The sequence below is a fragment of the Budorcas taxicolor genome, chromosome 5, assembly GCF_023091745.1.
Source record: "Budorcas taxicolor isolate Tak-1 chromosome 5, Takin1.1, whole genome shotgun sequence".
NCBI classification, from domain to species: domain Eukaryota; kingdom Metazoa; phylum Chordata; class Mammalia; order Artiodactyla; family Bovidae; genus Budorcas; species Budorcas taxicolor.
The window spans coordinates 112,477,702-112,489,129 of NC_068914.1; the positions used below are offsets into that span (position 1 = coordinate 112,477,702).

Consider the following 11,428-nt stretch of genomic DNA (forward strand, 5'->3'; position numbering starts at 1 on the left):
TCAAGGGCCAGTCAAAGTTTCTATCCCCAAAGAGCCTAAAGCTTCAACATCTAACAGATTCTTACAGACAGACAGATTTACTCTGTAAGAACAGCTCAATTTGCCTACAGATAACACATAACTATTTCATTTCCTCTCATTCAAAAACTCAAAATGTTTGGTAAATAACTCTATTTTCAGATCCTATAATTAATGCTGTTGCTTGATACAGAACCAATGTGCTTGCTATCTTACAAAATTTGGCTTTTACCTCACACCATTACCAATGCCAAATATTTTAAGATGTCCTAAATATTAGTCGTAAAAAACAATCAAGGGCCATGAGGATGAGCTGACTCAAATGTAGTGTGTCCCCAGCTGTCATCTCGTTATTGGGATTTCAATTCCTAAATCAACAGTCTGCCAGAAAGTGCTTAAAGAAACCATGTCAGTATCTCTGGAAATTCTACATTCACTGAAACACTTTCTGAGCTTAGTGGTAAAACTGAGACTATAAAGGCAAGTTTCTAACAGTGAGAAAATTTCAGTTAATGATTTTAAGTGTTTATAGTGAGTTAGTATAATTCTAAACAGCTGTCCTGGGATGTTTTACTTTAGCCTTATTTCTCCAAGTATGATCTGAGGACTGACAGTCCGTGTTGGCAGAATTATCTGGGAGGAAATATTAAAAATGTGGTTTCCTGGGTCCCACCCCTGATCTACTGAGTCAGACCCTCAGGAATTTGGCATTAACTCAAAAGCATATGAGGAAGTTTGGACCCTGTCTCTGCACTATATTAGCCAAGGAAGCTGCATTTTAACAAGCTCTCCATTGACTGACAGGCATATGCAAATCAGCAAATCTCTGGTGTTTTAGAGTGTGTGTCCATCCCTCCAAAATGTGTCTGCCCTGGGGAGTCTGGGTCAGAAAGAAGCGGTGGAAGTAATAGCAAACATTTTAATGAGACCCTGGGGTGTGCCAGGTATTTAATATATGTTTATTTTGATTGCCCAGTGACTCTCAGAGACAGGCATTAATAAGCTGTTTTACAGATGAAGTGGAGAAGGGAATGGCAACACACTCCAGTATTCTTGCCTGGAGAATCTCATGGGCAGAGGAGCCTGGCAGGCAACAGTCACCAAGAGTCAGACATGACTGAAGCAACTTAGCACAGATGAAGAAATTAAAACAGAGAAATTAAGATACAGCCTGGAGTCCAATCACTACTAAGTGGTAGCTCTGAGATTCTAACCCAGTTATCACATCAGTGCCATTGTTCTTCTATAACACCAGCTGTCGGGTATCAATTAAAATCTGAATAATAATAGTAACTTATCCTATAAGTTACTATTATTATTGTCATAAGGATTTAGTGGGATAAAGCCTGTAATGTGGCAATGTGCCATGTGTGGCAATAGTAAATGCTCAAAAAATGTGAACTATACAGAAGAACTATACAAAAAAGATCTTCATGACTCAGATAACCACGACAATGTGATCACTCGCCTAGAGCCAGACATCCTGGAATGTGAAGTCAAGTGGGCCTTAGGAAACATCACTACAAACAAAGCTAGTGGAGGTGATGGAATTCCAGGTGAGCTATTTCAAATCCTAAAAGATGATGCTATGAAAGTGCTGCACTCAATATGTCAGCAAATTTGGAAAATTCAGCAGTGGCCACAGGACTGGAAAAAGTCAGTTTTCATTCCAATTCCAAAGAAAGGCAATGCCAAAGAATGCTCAGACTACCTCACAGTTGCACTCATCTCACACGCTAACAAAGTAATGCTCAAAATTCTCCAAACGAACTTCAACAGTACATGAACTGTGAACTTCCAGAAGTTCAAGCTGGATTTAGAAAAGGCAGAGGAACCAGAGATCAAATTGCCAACATCTGCTGAGTCATCGAAAAAGCAAGGGAGTTCCAGAAAAACATCTGCTTCTGCCTTATTGAATATACCAAAACCTTTGACTGTGTGGATCACAACAAACTGTGGAAAATTCTGAAAGAGATGGGAATGCCAGATCACCTGACCTGCCTCTTGAGAAATCTGTATGCAGGTCAAGAAGCAAGTTAGAACTGGACATGGGACAACAGACTGGTACCAAATAGGCAAAGGAGTACGTCAAGGCTGTATATTGTCACCCTGCTTATTTAACTTAAATGCAGAGTACATCATGTGAAATGCCAGGCTGGATGAAACACAAGCTGAAATCAAGATTGCTGGGAGAAATATCAATAACCTCAGATATGCAGATGACACCACCCTTATGGTAGAAAGTGAATATAATCTAAACAGCCTCTTGATGAAAGTGAAGAGGAGAGTGAAAAACCTGGCTTCAAATTCAACATTCAAAAAATGAAGATCATGGCATCCAGTCCCATCATTTCATAGCAAATAGATGTGGAAACAGTGAGAGACTTTATTTTCTTGGGCTCCAAAATCACTGCAGATGGTGACTGCAGCCATGAAATCAAAAGACGATTGCTCCTTTGAAGAAAGCTATGACCAACCTAGACAGCATATTAAAAAGCAGAGACATTACTTTGCCAACAAAGGTCTGTCTAATCAAAGCTATGGTTTTTCCAGTAGTCATGTATGGATATGAGAGTTGGACTATAAAGAAAGCTGAGCACCAAAGAATTGATGCTTTTGAACTGTGGTGTTGGAGAAGACTCTTGAGAGTCCCTTGGACTGCAAGAAGATCAAACCAGTCAATCCTAAAAGAAATCAGTCCTGAATATTCATCGGAAAGACTCTTGCTGAAGCTGAAACTCCAATACTTTGGCGGCCTGATGTGAAGAACTGACTCCTTGGAAAAGACCCTGATGCTGGGAATGACTGAAGGCAGGAGGAGAATGGGACGACAAAGGATCAGATGGTTGGATGGCATCACCAACTCGATGGACATGAGTTTGAGTAAACTCCAGAAGTTGGTGATGGACAGGGCGTGCTGCAGTCCATGGGGTCGCAAAGAGTCGGACATGACTGAGCGACTGAACTGAACTGAACTGAAATGTCAGCTAGTATACTACAAGTAATACCCAGGTAAATAAAAATGATGATAATGAACCTTTCCTATGGGAGTGTACCATGAGACAGGCACTCTATTGAACCTCTTTCACTAATTTAAAAAATGTATCAAATCCTTATCATACATAATTAAGACTCACTGTGATCCATTTTATAAATGAGAAAACAGGGCTCAGGGAAGTTAAGTAACCTGGCCACAGATAATAATAATAATAAGGAGTAAAGGCAGGATTCAAACTCAGATCTATTTCACTTCAGCAGATGTACTTCTATTGCTTTCCTGTGTTGATGGTCTTCCTCCTCCCATCTTTTTTTTTTTTTTTTTAAAGAAAAATTTGGCAATAGTTTGACAGGCCAATTATGGGATACAGTTTCATCAGACTTTCTAATGGATTACCATGGTGGTCCTGTCATGGGAGACAGTTATCATTTGTTAAAGGGTGAAGGCTGGTGACCAGAGGACATTCTTTGAGATACTGTCAGTGCCTGTTTTGTTTGTTTGTCATAGTCAGAATTTATTAGGATTTGCAGAAGCATGAGAGGATGTACCACAGAAGTTTGACTTTATAACAAGGAAGTATGGTATCAATGTATAGTGTTGTCAGCAAAACTGGGATACAGAGCAGAGGTTCACATTTTTTAAAGGCAATGGATGACCTCTACTCTTAAAATAAAATCCTTAAAATAAAAATAGGGAGACCAGCAGAATCTGTTACCTTGGTGAGAAAGAAGAAGGGGGCATAAAGTGATCCACAGTATTTCTAAATCTGGGTGATAAGTGCTATTACCCTGCAATTCCCTTGAGATAATCTTCTGCATTAGAAGAGCCTTTTGCAGGGTATAGGGCTTTTGCTTCTTAAACTATTAATATGAAATATTGCATTCCTGAGACTATCCACATCTTGGTGAAACTCTTGGGAAGCAAGTTAATATGAACTCATTATACTCTAATGGTTGGAAAAAAACACAATCTTCTACAGAAAACTTAAAGGCACAGTCCTAAGAGTCTGAGCTAATCCAAAGCCCTTCTTAATAAAAACATTTGAGCAGGGTGTAAAATAAAGTCAAAGCTGCCTATGTTAGAAATTGAGAGAACTGGCAGTTTTTCCGATGATAATGGGAAAGGACCTTTTACACAAAAGAATAAAACAAAATAAATTTTTCTGAGACCGTGAGATACCTAACTCTTAAGGGACTATCTGGCACGTGGTTTCCCACATTATGCCTGACGGTGTGCAAGACCTGTTCAAGAAGCATATTCTGGGCATTTGCCATGCTCTGGGCACAGTGTGTGGTTCCTGTTGTTGTTCAGTCTCTCAATCATGCCCAACCCTTTGCGATCCCAAGGACTGCAGCACACCAGGCTTCCCTGTCCTTCCCTATCTCATGGAGTTTGGTCAAACTCATGTCCATTGAATCAGTGATGCCATCCAACCATCTCATCCTCTGTCTTCTCCTTCTCCTCCTGCCCTCAATATTTCCCAGCACCAGGGTCTTTTCCAAAGAGTCAGCTCTTGGCATCAAGTGGCCAAAGTATTAGAGCTTCAGCAACAGTCCTTCCAATGAATATTCAGGGTTGATTTCCTTTAGGATTGACTGAATTAATCTTACTGTCCAGAGGACTCTCAAGAATCTTCTCAAGCACCATAGGTCAAAATCATCAATTTTGGGGCACTCAGCCTTCTTCATTATCCAGCTCTCACATCTGTACAGGACTATTGCATGGTGAAGTGAAGTGAAAGTCGCTCAGTCATGTCTGACTCTTTGTGACCCCATGGACTGTACAGTCTGTGGAATTCTCCAAGCCAGAATACTGGAGTGAGTGGCCTTTCCTGTCTCCAGGGGACAGACCCAGAGATAGAACCCAGGTCTCCCACGTTGCAGGAGGATTTTTTTACCAGCTGAGCCACCAGGGAAGCCCAAGAATACTGGATTGGGTAGCCTATCCCTTCTCCAGGTGATCTTCCTGACCCAGGAATTGACCAGGGTCTCCTGCATTGCAGGAGGATTCTTTAACAATCGAACTATCAGGGAAGCCCCCTGTTGCACGGATAGGGGCTGCAAATTGGTGGCCTGACAAGAGGATTATATTTGGCCCACAGAGCATTTGTAAAAGAAGTGTGATAAGATTTTTGGGAGGTTTTACATTAGCAGGCTGAATTTCTGACTTATCTTTAAAAATCAGGAGGCTTGTCAACCATGATCAACATTCCCAAGTGGCAATGGTCAGCTGGAGTGGACCAGGGGATGCTGTCCTTCAACTCTGAACGTGGTTTACTCAGTCCAGCCCAAATGCTTCATTCGTCTTATCTGGGTGGCCTCTGTGGGCATTTTTGTTTGGGATTCCTACGCTAAAGGCAACCAGAAGAGTCCCTGTCCTAGTTTGGTTGAATGCCTTTTCATATTTTATTCCCCATTTGTATTTCCATTCCATTATTATTCTTTACCTAAAGGCAAGTTTAATCATTTGTCCTAGTAATCTATGAACTCTTTGAAAGCAGGGACTATTTATCTCTTCTTTTTTTTTCCTTCCTTTTTGGCTATGAGTCTCTGAAAAAGTTTTTTAACTTCTCTGCATCTCAGTTTCCTGCTTTGTAAAATGGGCATATTAATATTACTTACCTCACTGAGATGTTATGAAGACTAAATGAGTATATGCAAAGCATTTATTACAGTGCCTGGTACATATAAAGTCCTAGAGCAATGGTATTTATTATTATTTCTTCAGGATTTAGACCAAGTGCTCAGTACATAATATATAATTTAATGTGGTTTGAAGTTGAATTTGAGGGTCCTAAATTAAACTAGACACCAAAGCAGAGGGTCATGCAATAAGGAAACAAGTAAAGGACCTAGTTGCTAGAACTAGGGTGTAAAGTCAGTACTTGGTTCCAAGAAGCAGGGAAGGGTCCTCTTGAAATGGATCATAAAGTAACCCCAAGTCCTGAACCAGTCAGGCTTGTCTCAGACACTGGCAGAGGAGCTAAGTAACAGATTGCCAAATAAATATAAGGCCAAAATAGCCCCCGCCATTGGGAGAAATTAAGAAGCAGTCAGCTAGGCAAGATACTGGAAGTGGACAATAATAGCTCATTGACAAGGGTTTTATTGCTAGATACAGTGACAGTTGGACTGTGAAGAAAGCTGAGCACTGAAGAATTGATGCTTTTGAACTGTGGTGTTGGAGAAGACTCTTGAGAGTCTCTTGGACTGCAAGGAGATCCAACCAGTCCATTCTAAAGGAGATCAGTCCTGGGTGTTCTTTGGAAGGACTGATGCTAAAGCTGAAAGTCCAATACTTTGGCCACCTCATGCAAAGAGTTGACTCATTGGAAAAGACTCTGATGCTGGGAGGAATTGGGGGCAGGAGGAGAAGGGGACGACCGAGGATGAGATGGCTGGATGGCATCACCGACTCGATGGATGTGAGTCTGAGTGAACTCCGGGAGTTGGTGATGGACAGGGAGGCCTGGCGTGCTGCGATTCATGGGGTCACAAAGAGTCAGACACGACTGAGTGACTGAACTGATAGTTGCACTATTTAAAAAGATCCAGCCATATCATTAAGCTGAGATCATTAAATAACTGTAAGTCCATTTCTTTAAGACAGAGAATTAATTATGCCAGGAAGTGTTTCAAGTAAAATTTCTCCTTGGATTTTATTAAATTCTGAGAGATTTTTTTTCATTCTTCCTTCATTCTGGTTTAATACAAACTCAAAAGTGCTGTGTGATTTAAAAAAAGTTTTTTAAGATGAAGGTACAATGTATATACAATAAAACACCATTTTCAGTGTACAATGCTGTGAGTTTGGACAATCACACAGTCATGTGACCCCTGCTACAATCAAGATATAGAACAATTCCATCATCTCGCCAAATTCCCTTCTGTCCCTTTACAGTCACTCCCTCCCCCTAATTCCAACCCCTGATAATCACTGGTATTTTTTTCTATCACTATAGTTCACTCTCTCCAAAGTGTCAGATGAATGTGGCACGATATGTGCTCAGTTGCTCATTCGTGTCCAACTCTGCAACACCACGGACTCTAGCCTGCTAGGCTCCTCTGTCCATGGGATTTTCCAGGGAAGAATCCTGCAGTGGGTGGCCTGAGGGGATCTTCCTGCCATGTCTCCTGTACTGGCAGGGGGATTCTTTATCACTGAACCACCTGAGGACCCATATAAATATGAAACACTTTGGGTTTGTCTTCTTACATTTAACATACATATTTGAGCTTCATCCCTATTGTTTTTATCAATAGTTCATTACATTTTTTTTTTTTCTGAGTAAGAGTCTACCATATGGATAGATATACCACAGTTTGCTTATCTTGACACCAACTGAAAGACGTTTAAATTGGTGATTATGAAGAAAGCCTCTGTAAACATCCAGGACAGGACCGGGAAGCCTGGAGTGCTGCACTCCATGGATCGCAGGGAGTCCGACATGACTGAGTGACTGAACAACAACAACAAACATCCATAAATAGATACTCCGATGAACAGAAGATTTCATTTCTCTAGGGTGAATACCTCTGAGGGCAGTTGCTGGGTCATGTCATAGGTGTATGTTTAACTTTATAAAAAAAAAGGTCAGTTGTCCAAAGTGACTGTACCATTTTGTACTCCTATCAGCCGTGTTTGATTTCAAACAATTCTTATAGAATACAGTCTAAAGGATGAATCTCCATTTTCTATGGAGTAAAATATCCCAAATGCATCACCTAATATTCCATGTTCTCCTTTTGGCCACTGAAGAACTTGCCTTCTCCCCAGCCATATGGCACAGCTCTCCCACATGTATTCCTGGAGACAAACTCAGGCGCCTGACCTCGGACCATGCCTGGTGCTTCCCCACTTGGGTGTTTTTGTTTATGCCATTTGCTACCTGGGATGTTCATCTTTTATTACTGAAAGCTTATATAATCCCACTATTGACATCTTTTCATCCTTCAAGAATCCTGTCTGCTTCCAAAAAAGACAATTAAAGGTGTTGACAGAGGAGGCCAATGAAATAGGCAAACACAAGCCCCTTGCTCTCTGTACCACTCAACACAGATTCCCATGTGCCACGTAGCAAGAGAGCTAAGGAGGAGTCCAGAGCACTGCAGAGGAAAAACAGCGAAGTCTTTGCCACAACAGGTATCTTTCCCCTTATTACAAAAATAACTAGAACTGGCAGCATGGGATAAAGTGAATTCTCATTACTTGTGGCTGTCTGGAAGACCAAAGCTTTCCCATTTATGCAACTTTTGGCCAGTTCTGGATGCGACTCAAGACTTCTCTGCTCCAAGTTTTTTTTTTTTTTTTTTTTTAATCTGGATAGGTACACATGCACATATGACTCTAACAGAGAAGAGGAATCAAAATGCCAACTCTTTTATAACACAGCAAACATGCACTTCCTATAAAAGAGATGAGGTACATGGGATGGATCTGTTTTCCTCCCTAAACAGCTTGGACTCTGCCTAGATGCATAGATGCATCTCTTTCCCAGGAACCCCAAAGTGCTGAAGTCAGCCCCACATGCAACGTGTCCTCCTTCATTTCATCGCTGGAGAAGCTGATGCAATTCCAAGGCTGCGGGCCGGACCAGGCCAGGGCTCTGTTCTTGCATCATTGTTTACCAGTATTCCAGGGTGGCTGCTTCTGCAGCGCCTGGTAATCATAGAAAGCTTGCCATCTGCAGCTCCGGAATAACGAGCTGGCAGTCACCGGCTGGGACTGCCATTGTGTGAATGGGCACTGCATGCCCATTGGGAGCGCTGACAACTGTCGGGCTGCGGAGGAGGACCTGGTCGACTTGATGCCACTCTCCTCCAAGAGGTGGACTGGGTCCTGGACCTCCGCTCCATCTCGTAACCAGGCAGGGGTCTCAGCATTGAAATGAAAACTGAAAGGAAGCCGATTCTGTGCCCCTGGCCGAATGACCGTTTCCACCCTGTCAATCCCAGCCACACATCCTCAGCCCTTCCTGCTAGAGGACAATGGCTCGTTCGACAAGCCCATTCGGGACCCTCCCAGGACCTTTACCTCCACTCTCCCAGTTTAAAACAAACAAACAAACAAACAAACAAACAAACGTTGTCTTGCAAAGTAAACAGCTGCCCACCCTAGCCCCGCCGCCCGGCCCGCCCCGAATCTGGAAAGCAGTCCCCGGGTGAGAGCCTGGACGCTCGCCCGGGGGAACTCACTCGGCTGGTAGAGAAGCGCCGGAGCGCCTGGCCGCCCCGCCACAACATGCTGGAAAGGAGCGCTCGCGCGGGCAGCCCGGGAGCAGCTCAGCCCAGACTCGGCCTGCAGCCTCTGGGTCCTCGGCGAGTCCCGGGACCCCGCTTACGGCCCCTCCCCCTCGCCTGGCCGGGCTCCCGCGGCCAATCCCGTGCGACGGGCGGGGCGTGAGCTGGTCTCCCGGAGCTGCCCTGGTGTCCAGCCAGAGGGACCGCTTCTGGCGGCTGCCGCCGTTCCACCCTCACTAGCTGTGGGATCTTCTACCAGTTACTCACACTTCTGAGGTATACAAGGATCTGCCTTAAAGGTCAATCTGACACCCCAACTCAAGTCCTTAACACAGTCCTGAAAAGACAACGTGGAACCACGGAAGATAAGGGGTTGGGGGCACCTTCTCCACGTAAGGGTCCTGATTCCTACCTCGTAGTCTGATAAGAACATTTAATGAGATTGTGTATAAAGCAACTGACAAAGGGCCTGGTACAGAGCTTGGTCCCTGATAGATGATAGACAGATAGATGGGTCCTTTTTTCTCATCTCCCTGAAGAAAGGCTCAAGGCATGCTTTAGTTGAACACCTGTATCAAACACAACTCAGCCTGGCATTCAAGGCGTCTGTAGTTTGGCATTTACTCTTATTTCTTGCAACTCCTTTGCACCTGTAATTCAGTCTGAATGTAGTACATGTCTATGATTTCTTGGACAATACCTCCCAGGAAAATTTGCCGCCTGTCACTTATCACCAACTGCTGCTGCTGCTGCTGCTGCTAAGTCGCATCAATCGTGTCGGACTCCGTGCGACCCCATAGACGGCAGCCCACCAGGCTCCTCTGTCACTGGGATTCTCCAGGCAAGAACACTGGAGTGGGTTGCCATTTCCTTCTCCAATGCATGAAAGTAAAAAGTGAAAGGGAAGTCGCTCAGTCGTATCCGACTCTTTCCGACCCCACGGAGTGTAGCTTACCAGGCTCCTCCGTCCATGGGATTTCCCAGGCAAGAGTACTGGAGTGGGATGCCATTGCCTTCTCCGTATCACCAACTAAGCTGACCAAATTCCTTCTCTGCTTAAAGGTATAGCTCAAATGTCGCCTCCTAGAGAAAACAAATGTTTTCCTGATTATTTTTCCTCCCCCACCTCCTGACATCCCCAAAGTAATCTTTCACTCCTCTGAACTGGGAAAGATTTTTCTCTATGCATCTCTTCAGTTCAATTCAGTTCACTTGCTCAGTCATGTCTAACTCTTTGCCACCCCATGAACTGCAACATGCCAGTCCTCCCTGTCCATCACCAACTCCCGGAGTTTACCCAAACTCACGTCCATTAAGTCAGCGATGCCATCCAACCATCTTATCGTCTATTGTCCCCTTCTTCTCATCAGGTGGCCAAAGTTTTGGAGTTTCAGCTTCAACATCAGTCCTTCCAATGAACACCCAGGACTGATCTCCTTTAGGATGGACTGGTTGGATCTCCTTGCAGTCCAAGGGACTCACAAGAGTCTTCTCCAATGCCACAGTTCAAAAGCATCAATTCTTTGGGGCTCAGCTTTCTTTATAGTCCAACTTTCACATCCACACATGACTACTGGAAAAGACCACAGCCTTGATTAGACAGACCTTTGTTGGGGAATTAATGTCTCTACTTTTTAATATGCTGTCTAGGTTGGTTATAACTTTCCTTCCAAGGAAAGCATCTTTTAATTTCATGGCTGCAGTCACCATCTGCAGTGATTTTGGAGCCCCCCAAAATGAAGTCAGCTACCATTTTCCCATCTATTTGCCATGAAGTGATGGGACCACATGCCATGATCTTAGTTTGCTGAATGTTGAGCTTTAAGCCAACTTTTTCACTCTCCTCTTTCACTTTCATCAAGAGGCTCTTTAGTTCTTCTTCACTTTCTGCCATAAGGATGGTGTCATCTGCATATCTGAGGTTATTGATATTTCTCCTGGCAATCTTGATTCCAGCTTGTGCCTCATCCAGCCCAGAGTTTCTCATGATGTACTCTGTATATGAGTTAAATAAGCAGGGTGACAGTATACAGCCTTGACGTACTCCTTTTCCTATTTGGAACCAGTCTGTTGTTCCATGTCCATTTCTAACTGTTGCCTCCTGACCTGCATATAGGTTTCTCAAGGGGTCTGGTATTCCCATCTCTTGAAGAATTTTCCACAGTTTATTATG

General features: G+C 43.5%; 1 protein-coding gene across 1 annotated transcript in view; it reads right to left on the minus strand.

Annotated features, from left to right (window-relative positions):
- ALDH1L2 (aldehyde dehydrogenase 1 family member L2) overlaps positions 1–8,871 on the minus strand; it is a 58,950-nt gene extending 50,079 nt beyond the window's left edge. Inside the window, exon 1 of the mRNA XM_052640595.1 lies at positions 8,770–8,871. Within this exon, the coding sequence (XP_052496555.1) occupies positions 8,770–8,871 (102 nt within the window). The remainder of the gene's footprint in view (positions 1–8,769) is intronic.
- Positions 8,872–11,428: the final 2,557 nt, after the last annotated feature.